Genomic DNA, 24456 nt, shown 5'->3' with positions numbered 1-24456 from the left:
CCTTCAATCTATAGGCCTGGCACTGATTTATATCTCCCTCTGTCTATGTTAATATAACGCGAAAAAAAAAAATCGTGGCTGCGCGATAGCACAGCGTCGACATCAACGTGCGGTTTAAATGACAGACTGCGGTGACATAGGTATTTTGTAATGGTGAACGCGATGCTGGCTGCGCGGGGGGGAGGGGGGGGGTTGTTGAACCCCCCCCCCCCCTCGCGAAATGGCGTATATATGCACGCACACATACAAACGCACGCACGAACATACACAAAGTGTAGTTGAAAAACCTCCCCCCCCCCGCCCCCCCAGGAAAAAAAATTCTGCCTACGCCCCTGACCAGAACGGTGGAATTTTTATCCTGATAGATCTTTCGCCACATATAACTGGTGTCTTATTTATGTTCTGATTTAGCCATTCATATTAACACCTATGCAGTTTATGCGTAGTGTTGCCCTTGATTTTAACCTACCTATTTTCACCTAGTGAATAGCTGATTTTATGCTTTATATAGTCTAATTTATTGTATTGGGCTACTCTATTCTTGCCCGATCCCGAGAGTACTTATGAGCCATATTAGCGTCTAAACATACGCTTGTAACCTAATGTCGTTGCTTTGCTTATCTGTTAGCTTAGAGTCCGTTACATAAAAAAAGAAAACATTATCAGAAAGAAATCAAGCAATACAGAGTAACTGCCTGAAAAAGAATGACATGTAAGTGCTAGCCATATCATGATAACATGCCAGCCGGAAACAGTTGCGAAGTTTTGTACTCGTAGCATTTTGTTGTTAGGAGTTTCGATGAGGCTTGAAGCTGGTGAGGTGGACTTCATCGCAAGAAACAAAAGGCAATTATGAAGGCGGGTAGCATGAGGGTGCGAAAGAAAGAAAGAAAAAGAAAGATTAAAATTTATTTTCTTTTCTTTGCAGTATCGTCCGAACACTGGCCTTCTGAGACGCAGCGTATTGACCGCGTATGTTTGGGTGCATGCGCGGAAGTGTAGCTTTACATGCCTTGCGTCCGCACTCTGGCGTAAGCATCACGTGCTCTCCCTCAATTTAGAGTACGAAAATAAACAAGATTCTCTTTTTGCATCCAACGCCTAATGAAATACTCTAGTAGCAGAATGTTCTGTACCAGAATGCAACTGTAATCGAGAGTGTACCACATGTATCTTGTCCATACTGCTGTGAGCCTCGAGATGCACGTGTTCTTCTAGTTCTGCTAATTATCAATCCTATACTGCACAGGTGAGGGTAAAATATCCGCGATGAAATATATTGAAGCAAAATACGTAGAGAGTTAGCTGAACGAGAGAGCCAGACGGAGACACTGCACGGAACTCTTTTATTAGTTCAAGCAAAAAAAGAAAAAAGAGGAGCAGGAGGGCGGGGCCGTACAGTGAACGAACTTGCGAGGGGAGCCCGCGAAGAGTCGAAGTGGTCCGGCGACGATGCTCAGATGTTGATGACGCGACTCAGCTTCTGTATCCTGTTGAGGAGGATGTCTCCCTGCTTTATGCATGCCTGCATAACAAGGAATAGTTCGTCAACCCGTATAACTTCATCACCACTTCGCCAGGGTTCGGTTAATAATGACTACAGTCCGAACGGAACTGCCGCTTATATATCGTCCTATTATGACCGAACGCATAATGCAGAGCAGTGCTAGAATGGATATTGCGCACACAGGCGTGCGCAGAGTTCTCCATTAAAGGTGGTGAGGGGGGGGGCAGCTTTCTGTGCAGCACCCCCTCCCCCTCCCTCTATTGATAGAGTCTGAAAAGAAACAAGCTTCGCAATGGATGCAAAAATGAAAATGAAACAATGTCGTGCTTCTCCCAATGGCCTGCGCTTGGTCCCCGGCTCTCCGGGGATAAAGGTGGGGAATGAACAGTTCTTGAAAGTCAACATGAGGCTTTCTCGGCCGCCATTATCGTCAAGAACCTGCATGGCCATAACCATGCACTTCAAACAATGACTGGACAGGTCCGAATGAGAAAAGGCGAGAAGCAGACTTGGCGCCCTCCTGCCCGTCATGCGCGCACGCCTATGATAGCACATACTCTGCGTTCTTAACCTCCTCTTTTGTAATTCTGGTCATGAAATATTTACAGGAAACTTGGTATACCGCTAGCAGTAGGGCATGCTATGTAGCCGTGGACCGGAGAAACTGCCTGTCACGCATGATCAAGAGCACCGTGTAAGCGTTTGTGAGGCAGTGTGGAGACTACTAGAAGCAATGTATACATAGACCTAGTCGCACACGTTCATTTAGGGAAAAAAAAACGCTTGTAACTGCTGGAAGTGAAAAAAAAAAGCGAACGCTCGGCATCGGTGTCGTGTAAGAGTACGTTTTTGCTGTCTACGATAACTGCCTCCAAAGTGCAAATAACAGTGCGCTCACGTTACTGGACTAAAATCAAAGCATTTAGTATGCTTCAAGTGGTACTTTTTTGTTTCTTGACGCAGCATTACGGATAGTATAAATTCGCATGAATGTGTCGCTTATTTTACGTATTATTCAAACAGTGCCGCTACACAACATCGCTGTAATACGCACATGTCGTCCGGCCAGCCACTTAGTGCCGCCTTTGCTAAGGTGCGCTACATCGCGGCTACCTTGATAGCGTACTGAACAGGCGGCGATAGGCAGGTTAGTTGGCACGTGCCTCAAAGAAAGGATTACCAGCGCAAACACGGAACGTAGGAAAGCGCCCGTCCTCGGCTTTTCTTTTCTTGGTCCAGCGCTTGCGCTGTCAATCCCTTCTTTAAGAGCGCGCCAAGCTTTCTCGCGTGTGGTTCATGGCCAGCCTATGTCAATCATAAAATGAAGGCAGCAAGTCCTTCGTGGCCAAGTAATATGTGTTGCAAGAGCCCCTGCATAGAGAAAACACTTCATTCTTACCTAGTCGAATATAAAGAAATTATGAAGAAAGTGAATGGAAATAGGCGAGAAAACAACTGGCGGCAGGTCGCGGACGAACGCACATAATAGCATAACACATGCGATGCTCTTACCCCTTAGCGGCCGTTAATTCCTTTCTTTCGTCAGTGCGTAAATACATCAACTAAAATTTTCTCCAATGCTCGCCTTGGTTCTTCTGTTCGATCCATTGGAATTGCGGTTAACAGAAGTCGACTTATACGTTTCCCTTCTTCTAGGTCAAATAATACGTATTACACGAGGCACGGCATGCACTTCGTCTGCTATATACCCGCGGTTTCTGTTCGACGCTGCGTTTTAGAAAACTCGAGAAGTGAACATTGAGCAAGCAGCCGCACCTGGTACTGGTAGTTCTTGCTGTCAGGCCGCGTGGTCTCGACCACTCCTCCCACTTTGTCGATCTTGCAGTTGAGACGCCCGGCCGCAATGAAACGCGCCAGCTCCCTGCACGCAGACACGCCGTCATTGTTCGTGGCCATGCGGCGACTATATAATGGCATCGTTCGGTTGATTGGCATCTTCATATTTAAAAAAAAAAGTTACGCTTCAATTCTTCGTGCGTCGCAATGTTAGTGGCGTGTTCCGGGTACTGCGTGATGTTGCACAGAAATGAGCCACCCATCAGAACAGCACATCTGACGCAGTTGGAGGCTTCAATATAAGAACATCGTACGCCCGCTGGGTCACATATTATCAGCTGCGACTCCATACATTAAACCAGCTCGCGCAATGAAATAAAAGACAGCAGTACTTGCAGTACTCAGTTGCCCCAAGATTATGTTAGTGTGCCTTTTGACGCGCACGAATTCTGAACGTAACATCGACAACGGAAGTGCAGGAAGCTTCTTTCCTCGAGCGCCATGCTTTTTGGACACCTACAATTGTACACTCCAGTGTAAATTTGTAACCGTATCTCGAAATGTTGTCATTACAGAAGTGTGGTGCACTTTAGACTCTATATGTATAAATTTTTATTACGGTAGGATTCGTATCGACGTTTTCTCTGCCTGCAAAAAAAAAAAAAAAAATCAGACAGGGACACTGCTCGACAGGCGCTGGCACTATTTTCGGTTTAACGCCAAAGCCGGTTAGAACACGCGGGTCTAAGCTACGACGATGTAAACGTAGATTTAGATGCCTTGAGGTTCAATCCTGTGCACGTTGCAGTGTGAGAAACGCCAAAGGTGCACACTCACTGGTCAATGAAGGACACGGTGACTCCGAAGGTGTCCGCCATGTACTGCAGCGTCAGGCTGCGGTAGGACTCCAGCAGCTGTGAGTAGGCCAGGATGCGCATCTCGCGCACGTAGTAGCGCACGTGCGGAGACCAGATGCGGTCGCGTAAGAGCAGCTGCTCTACGTACGCTGCGACGGAGACGGTAAAGACACTGGTCACATCCACGCGCGACTGGCTTCGACATCGTCGACACGGAGAGAAAATTTTGTAGAGCTGTGCTGCAACTCGTTTTTCGACACTGAATCAGGACATAAGTGAACTATATAATGAAAGAGCTGACGAAGGTGACAAATAAACTTATTGATGTTGTTTGCGAATAAAACGGAAATGTCGCTAAGGACGCCTACGTGAACACAAGGCATAAATTCAGGGAAAGATGGGGAACTGAAGTGGTGAGAAGTTGAACAAGGAATGGCTTTGTGGCGAGCATTTCGGCATGGGGACCCGTCTTCGTCACAGCAGCAATTGGTATGTTGACAAAGCAGTGTCGGCGCGTTGACTATAGGTGGATCTATCCTGGAGAGGGAGCAGTACTGAACTGCACTTTAGTGCTCAGAGGCGCAAGGAGGCGGCGCACCTACCTCTTCCGGAAATGAGGAACATCATGTCTTGGTTTAATTAAGGTACTGTGGTCCCCCTAGTGCGCACTTTACGCATTGAAGATACTGATGCAGTGTTTGTCGTTTTACCTCGTGATTCCGTAGAAGGAAGAGTCGTCATGCAGCGCAGCTGCATGACGACTCTTCTCTCTGCATGACGACCCTTCTCTCTACTTAGTCTAGTGGTAGTGGTAGTCAGTCTAGATAGAAGCCGATTCTAAGGGAGTGTAGGATATGTAAACGGCAGTAGGCGTATTGCATTGTACTAAACACGATATCTTCGGCGAAACTGACATACCAGATTCCCGGGACACTAGCCGAGAAATGGCAGGTGACAGAACCACCAGCATGTTCTATTGTTTCTCTGGAACCCTGCGTGAGGTTCCACGAAAGCGAAAAAAAGAGGAGCATAATATGCAAGCGAACAGCTGAACGCCCTCACCGAGCTTCCTGAAGAAGATGGCATAGCGGCATTTGTAGAGGGAGAAGAGGTACTCGCTGATGTCTGGTATGCCGTGCATCACTTCCAGGATCTCGGGTCCTTTGACAACCTGTACCACAAAACAACAACAAAAAATAGACCTACATAAATGGAGGAGCTCTCGTGTACGTGTCACGCGCGTTCTGGGTTGTGTTGAAAACTGTGCTACGCATCAGAGCAACCTTTCGAATAAGAAAACAAATTAGTCTCGGTATTGCAGCTAATTGGACCGTGCGTTTTCTGTAACGCGTACCCTCTGAAGGCAACGAGTTATTGCTTAAACAAATCTAACATTAGTAGAGTGCTTGAGTAATGGGACAAGTGATAATAATTAAAAGAATGAACATTATGAGGTCTTTGATATTGCCGGAAACTGGCGAGGTGTCCTTCCTGGAAGAATCAGATGCTGCACTGACGATTTCAATAAGAAACATCTTGTAGCAACATGACCTTTAGAAGCAGGTACTGAGCCAGCATTAAAAAAAATCATGGAGCTAAAATTGGGACATAACCTTTATTGATGTAACTTATGGCACAGAGACTGATGTAACACTACAACCGAGGTGATATATCGACTACAAAAAAATTGATTCAAAGGAGTGTACTGTGCTTGTGAGGCCTACTGCATATGTTCGCATAATACCAGCGCTAATGGCTAACTGCTGACTGACGTTGGCTAGTTTTGGAATGACCATGGTCTAATATTGGCTAATAATGTTATATAAGTCTTCTACTATGTCCCTGCTTCACTGCAATGCTTCGCACACTACTGTAGTTACCCGCACAAAAAATAAAGGGCAGCTCCCACTTTGTTTCGACCATTGAAGCCTTTCCGCCGCGCCTGTGCCAGTTTCCGTTCGCACGCGCATCTAAGTTTATCACGAAGTGCCCAGAGTAGCAACACTCAATTCACCTTGTCGAGGAGCTCGACACGGGGCATGGAGATGACGCAGGTGATGACCGTGTAGGTGACGAAGCGCTCGTAGTCCATCAGTTCGTAGCAGGTGAAGGTGGACACCGTGTCTAGGAACAGGGTGGCGGCCTTCTTGAAGTCCCGCACCGCGATGCTGTACAGTCCCACGTACACCTTGAGCCGGTTCCTTCGGTCCCAGTCGCCGCGCTCTTCAATCAGACTGCAAGAACGCGCGGAAGAAAAGGTACTTTCCTGGATGACGGTTCACCCGTAGATGTCCAATATAAATGAGCGGTTATTTCGCTCGTCGTGCGGACAAACGATTTGTTGCGATTTGTTGTACTTAGGGGGGGTTTGCTAAGGTTTCCCGAGTAAAGTTTGAATATGTGTGAATCAGGCCGGCAGTTTTCCTTTTAATAAATTAAGCACGAGATTTACACACATTGTAACAAAAAGGAACACGTGGTGCTTAACTCTTTCATCACAACGAAAATAGATATGCAGTCAGCGTCAGAAGTTCAAGGACCACGAGACACAGAAAGAAAAAGGTGAATATTATTTCTGCTTCGGCAGGCAGCCTTGAATTTAGGCATCCGGCCTGTTCTGAAACGCGTTAACAAGATGCAATGTGCAATTCGACCGGATACAGTCGCAAATTGGTGAGAAATTTAATGTTCTCTCAGACCTAGTGGCCTCTAAACTTCTGACGCCTAATGCACTATGAACAATACCAGTGATGATCTCCCGAAAACTCCAAGAGTTCAAATATTCAAGTTTCCTAAGTGCCGGTTATTGTCACCGTGGCTCTTGGAACTCTTGTTGAAGCGATATAAGCAGTTCACGCAGGTTGCAGACTAACGGTTTCCTATTTATACTACTTTCGACTATCGCAAGTCAAAACGAATGCCCGCTGTTTTCAAGACCACAGTGTACGGTCAACCGCTCATTTACGGACTCACGTCTTGGCCCTGTCAATGTTGCGCGTGATGAGGTCGTGGTCCATGTAGAAGAGACCCAGGCGGATTATGTGGAAGAGCACGTCCAGTCGGTGACCGAGAGCCACCGTCTTCTCGTACGTCTTGTTCAGCTGTGCCAACGCCGCAGCCTGTGGGCGCGTGCAAAACGAAATGCATAGCCTCGTCCCGAATTGGTATCAAGAAAGCACTCACCGCGCGACCGACGCAGTACAAGTAGGAGAACAAGTGGGCCATAATATCGCAATAACTATGATTGAGGGATTGGGTTTATACTTGCTAGTATTATCGTTAGCACACATGCTCAGTACCGATAATAAGTTCGGGGGCATTCCAGCTGCTTTTTGGACGTCCTCGTAGGCCGTCGCCGTAGCAGCTGCCCCATTATAACCGATATGCTATCGTGCCAACAGCAAAACGAAATGTTTAGTTAAAGATCGCAGAAAAGGAGGCACCTCAGCCAACAGGGCCTGCGACCCTCACTCACGGCAGCTAAGGCTGTCCATCGCGAGGCTTTATAGTACACACTTTAAACTATGCATACGCCATTGCCGATTGAGGTACACCCAGGCACCTTTGATGCGGACCTAGCGATGACAATGATGATGATAATAATGACGTTAGATGATGTGACCGTCCGTTTGCACAAGGTGTGCGTGAGCTGTAGCAGAGATGCGCCACCTTGTGACTCTTGAGTCCAATTACACCACGCAAAACTGCAAGTTGCTACGGCACATGTTCTGCGATTTACTGTACAACACGCTATGGTTCTGTACAAAGCGTCTCCATACGTATAGCTTCCACGGCTGACGCGGTTATAAGGCGGTCTGGTGTTTAGTAAGCGGTAATGACGCACTACATTATACAAATGTGGGTTCTATGAACAGGGATAGGTGTCTCAGACAGGCTGGCGGACGTTTCGATGAGTGCACCCATCTTTGCCAAAGGCGTCTTGTCATCTTAGGCGTGTTAGTTTTGAGTCGTTGACGTCACGTCGCGCGGTGTCTGGAGGAAAGTGTTATACAACGGTAAAACTCACTGAAAAACTTGAAAGAACGTGAGCTTGGGTTAATATGAAAAATTGAGCGTAACCGAATATGAAATTTTAATGTTGTTCAAAGGAAAAAAGCAGGTGACTATAGACTATTTTACCGATGGGTTTCGGTGCCACCATGCTGGGCTGTTAACCTTGCCGTGTTTTATCTTGAACAACTAAGCGAACAGTGATACGGTGGAAGTATACACATGAGAACTGTTGGATTGGTGCATTCGGCGTTTCCCGACTTTATCAGTTCGCGTCAGGGGATACAAAAATAAGGAAAACATTCGTTTAACAGCCCATGACGGCGGCGCCATATGCCTTACGTAACATAGCCTATAGCCATCCTTATTGGAGTTTTCGAGATGCGACAGTAGCGCCAGAGCACACCGCTTAGCTAGTAGAAGCCGCAAAATCGGACCCGGCAGGGCTTTTTTTTTTTCTTCCTTTTTGGGCGGGGGGGGGGGGGGGGGGGTTGGGTGGGAGAGGGGTCACGCATACTTACAACTGCCCAGAGGGAATTATGGCGCCACCCAAGGAGCCTTCTTTGGAAAAGTGCATAGAATGGAGACATTTCAGCGCGACAGATGTGTTCTGCGAGTCCGCCACGGTTGATCATTGGTTACAGTGCTCGGCTGTTGAACCGAAGGTCGCGGGTTCGATCCCGGTCGTGGCTGCCGCATTTCGGTCGAGGCGAAATAATGGTAAAATGCCGTGCATTGTGTGATGTCAGCGCACGTTAAAGAACACCAGATGGTAGAAATTTCCGGAGCCCTCCACTACGGTGTCCCTCATATCGTGGTTTTGGGACGTAATGCCCCAGATATTGTTATTATTATTATTCGGTCTTCTGCGAACGTCTCATTTTCTTAGTATCCCTGGCGGCCGATGCCGGTGATACTGAGGCGGCAAGTAAAAGCTACTTCGTGCACTGTGGTCAGTGACCGGTGCTTATCAACGGTATCAATTGTGTAAATGCGCAGCCACAGCCATCTCATGCGCTATTTTCCTTTCTTTCGACCAAGCTTATCGGCCTGCATCGTACCTTGTCACCGATGCGGCTCAGGTACTCCGCCTTGCGCAGGTACGCTTCGCGGACCTCCGTCTCGCTCAAGTTCTTCTCGGCGTCCTCGATGGCCGCGTCGAGACGAGCCAACTCTTTTACGTTGGCAACCCTCATCCTTGCCGCCAGGTCCTGATCGATGGTCCAGCCCAGGTCGGCGCACGTCTCCTCGTAGAAGGGCGCCATGTCTGCAGCGAACCGCGCATGACAGAAAATAAAGAAAAACAAACAAACAAACAAACAAATTGTTTCCGGTTTGAGTGTGCATTAGGGTGTGTCAAAGTGGTTGAATTTTGTACTGCGCGGATCTGAAGATCGCTATAGTCGCGGAAATATTGAGTGAACAATCATGAAATTGAGAGAAAATGTAGGAGAAATTATTGGTCGTTTTGAATTGTTGAAGTGAAAAATTTAGGCGACTTGAACGTTCCATTTAAGCGTCTTTAAGCGCTTGCCCGTAGCGTTCGGCTCGCTTCTCTGGCTCGTGCCCGCATATCCAATGCGGGTATGAGCCACACATGATTTCTTTCAACGTGGGCCACCGCGAATAGGCGATGTCCTTCCCAGCGCCTGCGACGCGTCAGGCATGTGTCGTGTGAAGTAAGTCGTCGCATAGCCAACGCACCGCGACCTCTACCATTTCATTATTTTAATTATTACTGGCACTTAATCGGATATACTTGATAATCCAGACTAAAATTATGGCCTGTTATCATATCTCTTATAACGTTTACTTCAACCGCCTATTTTACATGGTTTTATTTTTCACATATTTTAGTCACAAGCACCGAAAGTAGGTCACCAGAGGGCGCCACTCAAGAAGCAAGAGTGCTGCCGGTAATCATGCCACAAAGTATTGTATAAGCAATGAGAAAATGGGAAATGATGGAAATAGAAGAAAAAAAATATTCCGACGGACCATTTATGAGGTCTCTGTCGCGTAATTAAGACCCTAGCTCTAGACCAAGAGCTCCATCTTTTATTCTACTGCTCGTGCCTTTTCTTCTTTCTTCCCTGCTTTGGGTCTTCTTCTGGCAGCCCGTCCGCAATCATCATCAACTGTCTCCTCTTCATGTTCGTCACACACGCACTCATTTGATGCCAATTTTAGTATGTAGCAATGTAATGAAACAGCAACCATAACATCATGATGGCCTCTTGTCATGTATGTCATGAGTAGAGACCGGATTTTAGGCAAATGCCTATTTTGTTCCTTGCGCTCCTATCTTGCCACTTTGATATATGAGCATGAATTAGAAGTTAAGAAGGATTTTATAGTGTGTTTATAGTGCCTACAAATGCCTATTTTTGGCGTTTGTGCCTTAATGCTCACACATGCCTATAAATGGTCTTGGACTTGGTCTTGGTTGGACTTGGTTGTGCTGCCGTGCCCTAGGCTGCTATGCCCGGCTCTATGTGACTTGGCGTTGTATTTCAAGGAATTATTGCTCTTGTCGGGAGATGTTGAGATTAACCCTGGTCCTGATATGTCCCAAATAGCAAAACAAATACAGCAAATCGCTAATGACCTTAAAGACATTAAGGAAAACCGGCTAAACTCTATCGATGAAAAGCTAGAAAAACTGACATCCCTAGACAGTGCAATTTCGACGTGTGCTGATCAGGTCGCACACTTACAAAAAGTAGTATGTTCACTAGAACTAAAGATAGACGACCTAGAAAACAGAACGAGGCGATCCAACCTAATCATTTAAGGTGTGCCAGAAGAAAAAGGCGAGAACGACCACTCTCTTGAAGAAATAATTAACAACAAAATTGGTAAAGACACTCTGAAGCTCCAACCAATTTCAATAGAACGAATCCACCGACTGGGAAAACCTGCACCTGGGAAAACAAGGCCCATCATAATGAAGTTACTTGACTTCCGTGATAAAACAAAGGTTCTAAAAAACTGTTACAAGCTCAAAGGGTCTAACTTTTCCATCGGAGAGGATTTTTCACCTCGAGTGCGTGACATTCGAAAAGAGCTGTGGAACTTCGCAAAAACCAGGAAACAGTCTGGAGCTAAAGTCTCTCTTGCTTTCGATAAACTTCGTATTAATGGTTCCACCTACCGATGAGATGCTCAGAGTAATAAGGTAACCCTCGTTGAAAACACGACTGACATGCCTGGTGCTAAAAAAAACGGAGAACCAGAAAGACGCGCACTGCGGTCTCACCGCCTAACTTCAACCCAGAAATAAGTTTTCTCAATTTGAATGCTCGTAGTATACTTCCAAAACTAACATCGCTTGAAACTTTGCTTCTAAGCATTGAGCCTGACTTCGTAGCGGTGACTGAAACGTGGCTGACAAGAGATGTTCAAGATTTCGAAATAACGCCACCAAATTATGCGGTAGTACGCAAAGACAGACCAACTCGAGGCGGGGGCGTAGCCATTTTCATAAAGAAGAAAATTCCCTTCACTATTCTACCGATTGCAGAAGGCGTGGAAGCGGTTTTTTGTAGACTTCTTCTTAGTCCTCACCCAATTGTTGTCGGCTGCGTATATCGAAGCCCTTCTGCCGATATCGAGGTGATGCGTTCATTGTATGCATACATGCACAAACACGTGTTTGGATCTAGGCTAATCGTACTTGGCGATTTTAACCTACCAGATATAAATTGGCACACCATGGAAAGCAGAAGCGCATGCTCCGATATGCTTATAGACTTAATGCTCGCATTTAATCTGTGTCAAATAGTGACAGAACCTACACGCACAGACGCAACAAGTTCTGACATTCTTGACTTGGTATTCTTGAGCGACCACTTTCCAGCAGGCGATGCAAAAATTGAACTAATCGATGGCATGTCAGACCACGAAATCAGCTTATGCTCCCTCCCTGTACATGATGCTTATTTACCGCAAAAACAAATCACCACTTACTCCGATTTCAACAAGGCAGATGATAACAGCATACTCGACTATCTTCTTTACGAACTAGGTGCTTTTGAACAACTCGCCGACGCTCCCGATAGTACCGTAGAGATTATCTGGCAAAAATTCAAATCAATCGTACTGCACTGCATTCATACATATGTGCCCTCTCGTACAAAGAAGAAAAACAGACGTAATCCTTGGATTACACGCGACATCATTCACGAAAAAAGAAAGGTGAAAAGGCTAAGAAAATACTTGAAAACAAATTCCCAGACAACTCACACAAACAGGCTCACGCTAGCCATAAAAACCATGAAAGCAAAGGTAAAAGCAGCTAAAGATAATTACTTTCGTAACACCCTCAGTAACTTTTTGAAGTCCTCTCCGCAAAAATTCTGGAATTACCTTTTGCCAAAAGGTAACCCCAGTGCTGAGTCTACACGGGAAGATGAAAACAGAGCTAATGTACTGAACGACTACTTTCATTCCGTTTTTACAGCAGATGATGGTCACCTACCGAGCTTTAAAACTTCCTCTAACATAGCTCTAGCACCTCTGAACATAACCAGAAGCGGTGTGTTTAACCTGCTACTGAAACTAGACACCAAAAAAAGCCCCGGACCAGACAAAATTCCAAACGCCTTTCTTAAAAGATATGCTGAGCAAATATCCCATTATCTAACAATCACCTATAAAAAATATTTAGCAACTTGTGCTCTACCAAGTGATTGGAAGATCGCAAAAATTATCCCAGTCCACAAGTCAGGAAATAAAACCGAACCTTCTAACTTTAGGCCCATCTCCCTTACTAGCACTTCATGCAAACTACTTGAGCACATCATCCTCAAACATATAAATACTTACCTCGAGCAGAATAGCATTCTATCGCCAGCGCAGCATGGGTTCCGACAGGGATCATCCACAGTCACTCAACTTGTTGAACTTATACATGACATCTCGGGTAGTATTGATCAACAAAACCAGACAGACCTTATTTTTCTTGATTTTTCAAAGGCCTTTGATCGCGTATCACATCAAAAACTAATACTAAAATTTGAACACACATTAGGCAAGGGGCCCGTTAGTGGATGGATAAAGAACTACCTATCTAACCGGACACAATTTGTGCAAATTAACCACACCAGTTCTAAACTTACTCATGTCACCTCCGGAGTTCCTCAAGGTAGCGTTTTGGCTCCAGCACTATTTCTCATCTTCATCAATGATTTACCCACCGACATCCCTGTCAACATAAGACTTTTTGCTGACGACTGTATACTCTACAAAGAAATTACTTCTCCAGTCGACCATGAAACCTTAAATAATGCATTGATGACAGTTTCCGCATGGTGTGCTAACTGGCAAATGAGCCTTAATGTTAAAAAAACAGTTCTTTTGCGAATAACAAGAAAACAACACGTACAGGAGTTTCCTTATGCCATAAACGATGACCCGGTAACAGTAGTCACGCAGCACAAGTACCTTGGACTAACAATAACGTCTGACCTTAGATGGGATTGCCATGTCAATAATATTACCTCAACGGCACTTAAGCGGCTCTTTTTTCTTAAGCGACGCCTTCGTCAAGCGCCCCGTGAGACTAAATTACTAGCTTATAATACACTCGTTAGATCAGTATTAGAATACGCTACCCCGGCATGGTTTCCATCGACTAATAAATTAATTACCATTATAGAGGGAGTGCAAAGAAAAGCAATAAGATTCATATTCAATAAATATCAACTCACAGACTCTCCAAGTGCTTTAATCAAATCGGCTGGATTACTCACAATTGAAAACCGCGCTGCGCTCGCCCGATTGAAACTGCTTCATCAATTAATTCATAACAAGTTAAATGTTAATAGTTCTAAGTACATCTCTATTTCAGATACAAGAATAACTCGACTAAAGCACTCATACACCCTAAATGAATATCGCTTTCGTACAAATTGTTTTAAATACTCTTTCTTCCCGCTAGCCATACGACAGTGGAACGGCTTACCTTCCGCTATTACCAATACGTCCTCCCTAACTACCTTTCTATCACTACTTGAAAATTACTTACATGATGCACAAACATAAAACTACATATATTTCGCACCTTTCCTTAGTGGTGTATATTACTATTAGATTAGTAATTATCCCGATACCCACATTCCACTTACTATCATTAGAATGTTTTTGTTTTGTAAAGCTTACGTAACTGTGAGTATCTATGATGGTATAATCGCAATTATAGTGATATTATATGATGTGTCAGCATTATACAGTTAGATTTCACAGTTGTGTATAGATGTTTCGCACATGTGAATTTTCTTATCGATCTTTTCATTACCATTCACGCACAAAAAAAGAGAAAAACCAGTTATGTTACACTGCATGATTTTTTCCTTTGTCTTTTCCTTTATATATTTATAGTTTGTGTCCTTCCTGCAATAATCCCTGAAGGGATTGGCAGTATGTACTAAATAAAAATAAAAATAAAAAAATGCCTATTTTCAAAATTGGCGCTTGTATTAACACAATTCAGCCTCAAGTTGCGCTCCCGGGAGCAGTTTGAGACCGTTATTCATGCTACCGCGCAACAACTGACTGTTCGGAACTATGGGGTTCAACCTATTTCTGTGGTTCAACCAACTCCCGGAAACAACTGCTAGCAGCCGTGAAGTGGGACACGCGCATGCGCCGCCCCAGAGACATGGATTGCGCGGTTCGCGAATGCGAGATCATGGAGCAAAAAGGAGAGTGAAGAGCAAAAACAGAAAGGAAAATATGATGTGCACGGGGCTTTTGTTTTTGTAAGTTAACTTGTAGGGTGTTCACTGCATCAGCGTAGCGAGAAATTTTTTTTCGGAAGGGAGGGGGCGGGGGGGGGGCGGATTTCAGCCATACTTTATGTATGTTCGTGAGTGCGCTTGTGCACGTGCGTGCATATATACGCATGCAAAACTGAAAAGTTTCGGCGGGAGGGGGGGGGGGAGGTGTGGAACCCCTCCCCCCTGGCTACGCCAGTGATTCACTGGCAGGGGAGAAATGGGCTCTGCGCGATTCGACCCGGACAATAAGAGGAATCCCTCCCTTCTGGCGTTTTAGCGATCTGGCTATGTGCTCGTGCTCTGCCCTTCTCAGTCGTGCCGATAAGACACCCAGGAGTGTGTTGATTCGACAGTGGAATCTTCACTCACCGTGCAGAACACGAGAGAGACCGTGTTCTGCGAACCGTGCGGGACGAAGCACATTGCACGGCTAAGTTCAACTGTTTAACGCCTTTGTGCCATCTTAAGCAATAGCATTTTTGTTTTCCTTTCGTAGATATAGAGCTCGCGCACGTCTTCGTTTCAAATTATTTGCATTTATGTGAAAATTCATTGTGCCTATAATTACTATTTCGGAAGCCTAAAACGTTGTTTTGCCTGCCTATTTTTGGTGCCTAAAACGAGCTTTTTTAGTGCCTAAAAATCCGGCCTCTAGTCATGATGTACGTGACATGCACGCCACGCTATTCATATAATGACCTGTAATTCATGTTGGTCATACACTGTTACGACATGAAAATTTTGGTGTGTACCAAGTTAATGAACCGACCACGAGGGCTCCATAACCTTGCCATGTAGGTGTATGACTGCCTGTCTGAAGGGTGGTCGACCACCTTTCATACAACATTCGTGGGCGTTTGTAGCAAGGTTACTGGATGGATGGATGGATGCTATGAGCGTCCCCTTTATAACGGGGCGGTGACATGTCCGCCACCAGGCTCGAAGGCGAAAAAAAAAAGAGAAAGAAGAAAAAAAGCTTCCTTGTTTCATGTTGTCCTGATGCCTTATCTACATTGATTAAATCTATGTTATTATACCAAAAAATATAAATTCACGGTCCATCTCTCTGCCTCTTAAGGCAGAATGACCTTATTTTCCCCCATTATTTATTTTTGTACTTTATCTCTACTTTTCTGCCACCAATACTCTAACCGTCTCTTACTTATTTCTATCGCGGACGTGTTCAGCTTTCCATTGTTGTCCCTAAAACCCAAGGCTTCATGTAGACTCGTGCCATCACGTATACCTGGGTGAATATCTCCACATTCAATCAGTACATGTTCCATCGTTTCCTTAGTTCCCCCGCAGCATGTACAATGTTCTTCTTCGTTACTGAATCTCGCTTTATAACTACGCGTTCTAAGGCAGCCCGACCTTGCTTCAAACAGTAAAGCGCTTCCCCTTGAATTATCATAAAACCTTTCCCTCCTTATTTCATTTTTTTCCTTTTCGGTAGTTACTCAGAGCCGGCTTCTTTTCCATCGCTGTCATCCAATAAGTCCTCTCCGCCTCTCTGACCTTCCGCTTAATGCTCCTTGTTGCCATATCGGCCGCACTGCCAGCCGTATATTTACTGGTGAGCCTCCTAGTTCTTTTTCTCCACTGCGTGTCAACGCTTTTTCTATACAAATACCTGAAAACCTTCTATGCCCATCTACTCGCCTTCATTTTCCTCAGCCTCTCTTCGAATCTCATTTTGCTCTGCGCTTCCCTCACTTCAAAGCCTGTCCATCCCATATCACCCTTTACCGCCTCATTTGTCGTCTTCCGGTGAGCGCCCAACGCGAGGCGGCCCACCGTCCTTTGATTTACATCCATTCCTGATTGCACCTCTGACTTCATGCACACCACTGAGTTCCCAAATGTAAGCCCCGGAACCATCACACCCTTCCACAGCCCTCGAAGCACCTCGTACCTATTGTATCCCCATAAAGCTCTGTGCTTCATAATTGCAGCATTCCTCTTTCCCTTTGCTACCGATGCTTTCTCTTGTACCTCCATATATCTATCCCCCTCATTTATCCATACTCCGAGGTACTTGTACTCGCTTACCCTCGGTATTTTTTGGCCCTGTATTAAGACCGTATGGTCTCCGTGATCATTGAATACCATCAATCCACATTTTGTTGCACTAAATCCTAGTCCTAGAGCCTCACACTCCCTTCCGCATATATCTGCCAGTCGCTGTATATCATCTTGACTGTCCGCAAATAAGACAATATCATTGTCTTATGAGTGGCGCTGACTAACTGCGAACAGTTAGTCAGCGCCACTCATGGCGACGGCGGCGGATGCGGACAACCCCTTAACCGCAGGCGCTATGTAGCACGGGAACATAGAGGCAGGCAACTGGTGATTGTACGACCATGTATGCTAAACCTCGTTGTTTTAAGGCACCCGGCCTTCAGACCCTCGCAACGCAGTAGACGTGAAAAATGAACGGGTTGCACCGGAGTCGCGCTGTCGTTAAAGGGACACTAAAGGCAAATAACAATTTATGTCAGAGTGAAAGACCAACGTATGACAACTTCTAAAACGGCAATATTATCAACAGCAGTGCCCTACTTACCGTGAAATTAAGCTAAATGTATCGCATGATGAGCGCACGGGTGGGACATTTTCGAAGTGATCCCGATGACGTATGGAAGTCGGCCTACAATAAATCACTAGTAATCAAACTAGCAGAAGTAAAAAAAAGAACCTTCCGAGCATCAAAAGACGTAATAAAATGCTGTTTGTTCGTTCCCGCTTTATTCATGGAAAAAAGAACCTCCGTGGCGTTGCCATATGCGGAACAGCGCGCGTGGTTCAAAGGTTCCGTTTTCGCCGAACTGCGCCTCGCCCGGCGCCCTGCTTCGCTCACGCGGTCGCGTCTCAGTGGTAGTTTCGGAATCGCGTACTGCCGCGTGTGTTTTGCGCGCTCGTGAAAGTCGCTCTGACCGAAAGTTCGACGAAATGCCGCATGCATGTGATATCGCCGGATGCCCGAATGGTGCACAACGCCAGTGCTGCAGCAAGGAAACCGGTGTGTCTTTTCACTGGGTGCCGCGGAATGAACCCTTACGCTCGAAGTGGCTTAGTGTCATGCCATTGCGCCAGTGTGCTGAACAGTCAAAACCTCTGCGTGTGTGCTCGCTGCGGGACTGCGGAACTGCGGCAAGCTTCGATGGCCGTTGTTGCTACTGTGGGTCCCGCTACTTCCGCTCTGCTGCTACTAGTGTCGGCGGCCGCGCAGTAAAAGCGGGCAACGTTGGGCACGGACGCAGTGACGTATGAAAGTCGTATTTTCAGGCGGGAGATTTGAAGCGCGCTAACGCGATGCGGACCACTAAAAACGTGATTTTATTTCAAAATAAGCACTTCCTTGGCATAAACGTAGCACTACGAGGTTTCTGGACCACTATTTCAACAATCAACGTCGACTTAATATTTGGCTTTAGTGTCCCTTTAAGCACAACCACAACAACCTTATCACAGGCCAACTGTCTTTTAGATGCGAAGTATCTCTTGCTCGGGGGTGTGTCACGCGGTGTAGTAGTCCGCACTCACACTACGCATGCGCAACTCTCCTCCTTCCCTCTATCCAACAGCTGCGCGTTACTCTCTCCACTTCTCTACCAGCACCTGCTTGCGCTGCTTCTGCGTTCTCGCTTCTGCTCTCATGGCGCATACACTACTCTCCCCTTCTAGTCTCCTCTTCTTCAAGTGGTAGAGCGCTGCGCGCGTTCAGTCCAGCGCTTGCCTCGGTTGGCTTCTCTGAAATGTGGGCTCGACATGCCGAAATTCTCTCCTGCGCAGCGCCGCGATGAGGGCCAGCGCATGCGCGTCCCCTCCCCTCTCTCCTCTCCTACGCTGCCTCTCTCTCGCGCGCCTGTCGACCGCGTTCCCCGCACGCTCTGTGAGAATTAACGGCCAGGCTAGAGGGAAGACAAGACGCGCGTAGCGTTCCTCTTCGCGTTCCACGACACGAGGTCGGTAGCATGCCCAGAGAACGCCAACGGAACGCGATCGTGCAAGTGCTCCGGCTTCGCATCGCCTCATGGTCCCCTTTAGCGGGAGATGGTGTAATTTTTTGTCAACTTCTATCCTTCCCACTTGCATTGTTCATTTTAGATTTAAGGTGGCGGTCCCACTCCGGCGAACCCCCCTCCGCATTTTACGCATTGTTTGCGGATGCACTGTGCTCGCTGCGCTTGACAAATAAATATTAATTGTAATAATTCAAAAAGCTTATGATCTCCGCTTTCTAATGACACCTGGTGTTAATGCCTGTTCGAAAGCGTTACCTAATAGCAATGAAAATAGTGTGAGCAACAAAAGGCATTTTCGTTGTACAAGCCTCCGTTGTACTGCCAGTACGGCGAAACTGTTCAACATAACAAGGCCAAATTTACCATACCTTTAGAAGAAGTGCTATTTAAGGTTTCTATGAAGAGATATTAGCCATAAAGTAATTAGTAATTTATTTACGCTCCAATGAAAATAGGCAAAATATTAAAAGTTTTTGTGAGAATATCTTTTTTACTTTTCAAAGCAGAACGATAATATTTAGTGGCTACGTAGACTATATTACACTTATTTTCCACACGAAGTTGCTTTGTGTTCTGACGAAAACTTGATGAATTATTATTGTGTCAATGCGGCAGTTTATGGCTGTACTTGGCCACGCATTACCGATGAAGCGACAAAACTATACAAGCGGATACTGTGAACTTCTACATAATGAAGAAGCAAGGACCTTTCTATGATTCTATGAAGAGAAAATTCCTTTATCTTTATTAGGGAACCTGCAAGACAGCAGTGAATTTACGTAATTTTCCTGCTGACCAGTCCCGTAGAAACTCGCTTTTTTTTTTCTTTTAGACGCTAATTGCCAACGAGTATTGCACATTAGTAGATGCATATTGTGTCTTTTATCTACTTGTGCTCATTAACTTGACCACTCAGTGCTTCAAACAAAATATTTACAATGAAGCATAAGTCTCACAGGCGTTTTCTGGTGGTAGCTCCATCTATGAAATGAAACATCAAGTTGCTTTATGCGAGTTCAAGCGTTCGCCAAAAGTGGCGCAATTAAACATAATAAAACGGGTAGAACAGGCATGAATTATATCTCCAGGCCTCATAGTTTGCTTCACTAGCTAAGTCTAGTCGCCGCGCGTAACAAACGCCAACCGTAAAAGGAGGAGGGCTTAGTGATGAACCCTTTCCACTCGCCCCACGTCAGCAGGTGGGGCGGTCTCATCAAGCGGCAAATGGTTTCGCTATGCAGGAAGATTGCGCGTTCGTCACGCGTTCTTAGAACCAGGGTTCCCCGGCACGTCTTTAGTAATGCGCATCTCTTTGAGGTTTAGCTGCTCGTGTTTTGCGCGTTCCTTTGAGTGTTTTCGTGCCTGTGAGGTTCGAAATTGTGAAAGGAAGGACGCTGACATGCCGTGTGAATGATACGTATGTAGCGCCGCTTCAAAGGGGACACGATGGTGAACGTATGAAAGCTTGTCATTGCCGGAATTTTCAAAGTATGCCTGTCGAGCACTGTGCCGGCAACTTCCACTGACCAGTAGTGGTAAGTTGTACCCAATCAGGTAATTACATCCTAGTTGCAACGATGCGACAGAAGCGAGACTTTGTTGAAGATGCAGAACGTTCTAGTCAACGTGGCAGAATATTCAATGTACGGGACCCTGGAAAAGTTATATTGTGCTTTGTGAAAAGACGCACTCACTTCGGATAAGACGATCACTGTCTTTGCCACTAATGAGCGCTACGGTGTCAGGAAACAGTTCGACTGAGGAGGACTACTCTACCTAATGATAACGCTGTTGCGCACTGCTACTTTGTCGTAAAGCGGCTTGCTGCGTAGCCAGAACTACTACTAATGATCGGATAACAACTAGTTCGTAGCAAAGTACAAGGCGGACAGTGCAATGTCTGGTCAACGAAGAATAACCTGACTTAGACGCACGTGAGAGTGGCAACATGAACAAAACAGTGCCGATACATATGCTACTGACGAACATTTTGTTGAAAAACTTTTGCGGCAACCTAAATGGAAAACTTGTCGATGGTGCCTGAAAGTCAAAATAAAGGAAAACCACAGCTTTCCACAACAAATAAGTGTATTCATGCTTTTATAGAACAAGCATAAATAAAAACTGGATTCTGTAAAAGCCCACATGACCGGTCATGTAAGCCCCCAAGGCGACCCTGTCCAGCTCTGACCCAGTGCAGCAACAAGCCCTGGTCGACCGTCGTGCCCGGGCGGCGGCAAGAGCCAATGATCTTCCGGACTAGGAGGCCCACCCCCAATAGCGACTTATTTCTACCAATAAATGTTGTATTCTCTCCCTCCCAAGGGGGGGGGGGGGGCGCCCAGCCCCCTCGTGTGCACGCCTACGCTGGCCGATGTACCTATACTCAGTTTCATACAATATATGCAACGCTGTGGAAGCTATACAAGAAGTTCAGTCAGCAGTATGTGTGACTACGCGCGTCTTGCGCCTGGCTTTCATCGTTGTAAACGCTCGTGCGAGACGACCACGAACGCGCCTGCACAGCGTCGCGAAAGGTTACAAATGAGAGCAAAGAGACGAAAATAACGGGGTGTCTTTCCCTGCAACGCACAAACCATCTTGGTTTATTACTGTTCCCAAGAGAAAAAAAATCATGCCTCACATGGAAAAATCATTGTCTTCTTCCTCACGCAAACGCATTCATTGTCAGACGTCTCGCTGGCAGAAGCATGTGTTCTAGGAGGTTCTAACTCCGGTAATTAGTGGTAGTCATGTGTTTAACTGATCATCAAGATGTACTTTATTTTGGTAACCGTTTATTGCAGTTTGAGAGCATGAAATTTCGCAGATAACTCTCGAATTATAATTTGCTGAAATCAGTCTGTCCATTTTTTCCTCCTCCAATTGTAATAAGCAAAAGCACGCCCCCCCCCCCCCCCTCCCACACACACACACACAAAAGACATGTGCTCGCGCGATGCTATAAAAGTCACTGGCACGGTCGCTAAAATGAACCAAAATGATTGTTTTAGTAGCGGCCGTGCAATTCCACTGAAACGCTGCGAAGCGTTTGATTGATGTTTTGTTCAATACTATTTCACTGAGGCACATTATATTATGTGAGTGAGTGCGTTAGTGAGAGCGTAGCGCGTGCGTGTGGGTGAGAGCGTGTGTGTGTGTGCGTGTGTGAGTGCACGCTGTTGTACGCACCAGTGTGCGTGTGTGTGCGTGTTTTTTTTTTCTTTTGTTCTCAAGCGATTGTATTTAGACGCTGCGCTGTCCTTTCTCAAGGGCTGCAATAGTAAGCGAGCGTTTGTCCTTACAAACTGGGGCACTTATCGTCATGTCGTTGAAACGACGGCAACAGTTGGCCCCGATTGTAGGTGAAAGACGCCGTCCGCGTTTGTGCTCCTTGCTTTTTGTCGGCCGATTTCCGTCACCTAGCGCGACATAGAACATATAAAACACGCGCGAGGCGACGCTGACCATACTTGCATGCGCAGTTTTCTCGCTTTCTGCAAACGTGGATGAGTGGCGTCGTCTGTTGTCGTTTTTCGAACTATTGGCAAGATGGTGGTAGTGGAACCGCCACCTTAAATACAATGTCGCAGTTCATTTCCACACGTTTTCTCTGTTACATTGGACAGTTATAGTTTAGCGGGCTTAGCGGAATAGCGGGATCGAAGTGAGCATGCACAGTACGCTAAACGACCCGTAGCGTTTACCGTACGCACCGTGTTTGCGTGGTTGACGTAGTGTACAGAAAACATGGCAGCGGTTGTAGACGCCCGCTTCGAACTGAATTTAGCGCTTATGTGGACGGATCCATAACTTTCGTAGCAAACGACTGTGTAAAACGGCTTCGCTTGCCTTCAGGTAGCTTTAACTAACGAGTATTACGGTCGGATAACTTAGCGTAGTTTTTGAGATCGCTTCCCATTTCGAACGTCCCCAGGCCTAACTAGAAGATCGGTGTAAACAAGTCTGCAACATAAAAGTTTTCGCTCTTGGTGCGGGGTTCATATTTACCTTTATTGCAGTTAAAACAGTTGCTCCGTGCGGGGATACAGGCGAGCACTCGCAGTTTTCTGCGTTTCACTTCTTCTAACGCATTCACCCTCCGCTAAGTGACGTCACCGTCCCAGCTTGGGCACGTAAGCGCTATCCCGCTAAACTAAAATGCGCTGTTCGCCACGAACGTTTGCTGCACGGTAACGCTATTCCCTTAACCCCCGCTAAGACAGTAACGCTAAACTATATTACTGCTGGTGTGCAAGAGCATTCTTGTAGGGAACGCTGGCCACTTGCTAATATTGGACAGTTTTGCAATAGGGTACCCAAAGCATTGCGTTGGGGTCTGTCGCCTCTGCGCGTGAGAAATACGCTAACCTCTTGGGTACGCACATTATGTTTCGAATATTTCGGAAATAGCGTACGTACTCAAGAAACGCTGCGCTACAAACCCTGTTGTAGAGCTCTCTATTATAATATTAGTAGTTATCGCGTGGCAGCAAGCCTTCGTGCACATACTGCGGTACACGCATAGGGTATGCGGTACTTTGCTGGATCAGGGCGTAACAGACACTCAGTGTACCTGCGTGCCGCCTGTAGGAGTTGCCTTGATTATTTGGCCACCTAAGGTGTTCCAGTGCAAGCTACAACGGCTTAGCTACTATTTCATTAGTATTGTTCATAATGAATCATTATTCTTCTCACGCAACCACCGGTAAATAGAATTACGCCGTCACGCGGAGGCCGAAAGACGCCAGGGCTAGACGGGCCCACGGAGGGTACTCACTCTGATCGGTGATGGCTGCCATGAGATCTTGCTTGAGCTTGTCGTTATGGGGCTCGTGGCGGGCCAGCAGGAACTTCATCTGTGCCAACTCGAGGTTGGGATTCTTCTCCAGGCTCTCGTCTTCCATATTTTCCAGCGGCATGGTGAACAAGGGCAGACTCCTAACGCGACAAACGTAGAATGATCCTCGGACGCTTCGGACTCCTCGTCGTTGTCTTCTTCTCGCCCTGCTGCGCCCTGCTGGTAAAACACGAACGCCAAATGCCCGCGCGTTGGCCGCGCGAGCCGTTGTCAAGGCAGGCGCGAGACGAACACCGAGACGCTTCTCGCCGTGCTGGTGTCAACCTAGCGAGACGCTGTAGAGAAGCTGAGGGCTTGCTCTGTACTCATCGATGCTGGACTCGTGGACTCACTGCAGTGCGTAGAAGCTACGCTTGCTCCTGCCGCGTGTTCCTCTGCGTTAGTGTGTTTCAGTAACGCCGATTATGGCGAAAGCCTCATTGCGACGATAATTTCAATGTTAGGTCTGCGAAGCAGACAACATTTAAATCATAACATGGTCTACGTATGAAAAAGTTCCGCGCAGAATCTCTCTTTGGAAGTTGTCTATGTGATGTGCAAGCGTTGCGTTTTATTGTAGGTGCGTGGCCGTTCCTGGACAACGCCACGTAGTCCTGGAACGACATTTTCGGGC

The 24456-nt window shown here is 46.3% G+C and overlaps 1 protein-coding gene across 1 annotated transcript; it reads right to left on the bottom strand.

The window, feature by feature from the left end:
- Positions 1–1366: 1366 nt before the first annotated feature.
- On the bottom strand, positions 1367–23998 carry LOC119395927 (26S proteasome non-ATPase regulatory subunit 6). Its single transcript, XM_037662956.2, has 8 exons — positions 23763–23998; positions 9234–9439; positions 7135–7280; positions 6176–6395; positions 5224–5332; positions 4142–4310; positions 3284–3389; positions 1367–1525 (listed from the first exon to the last, which is right to left on the bottom strand). Exons 1-8 carry the CDS (start codon positions 23902–23904, stop codon positions 1457–1459), a joined length of 1167 nt encoding a protein of 388 aa, XP_037518884.1. The 5' UTR covers positions 23905–23998; the 3' UTR covers positions 1367–1456.
- Between the last annotated feature and the right edge of the window lie 458 nt (positions 23999–24456).

This window comes from Rhipicephalus sanguineus, chromosome 6 (genome assembly GCF_013339695.2).
Source record: "Rhipicephalus sanguineus isolate Rsan-2018 chromosome 6, BIME_Rsan_1.4, whole genome shotgun sequence".
NCBI classification, from domain to species: domain Eukaryota; kingdom Metazoa; phylum Arthropoda; class Arachnida; order Ixodida; family Ixodidae; genus Rhipicephalus; species Rhipicephalus sanguineus.
Note: the sequence above shows the minus strand (reverse complement) of the source record. Positions and strands in the feature narration are given on the sequence as shown.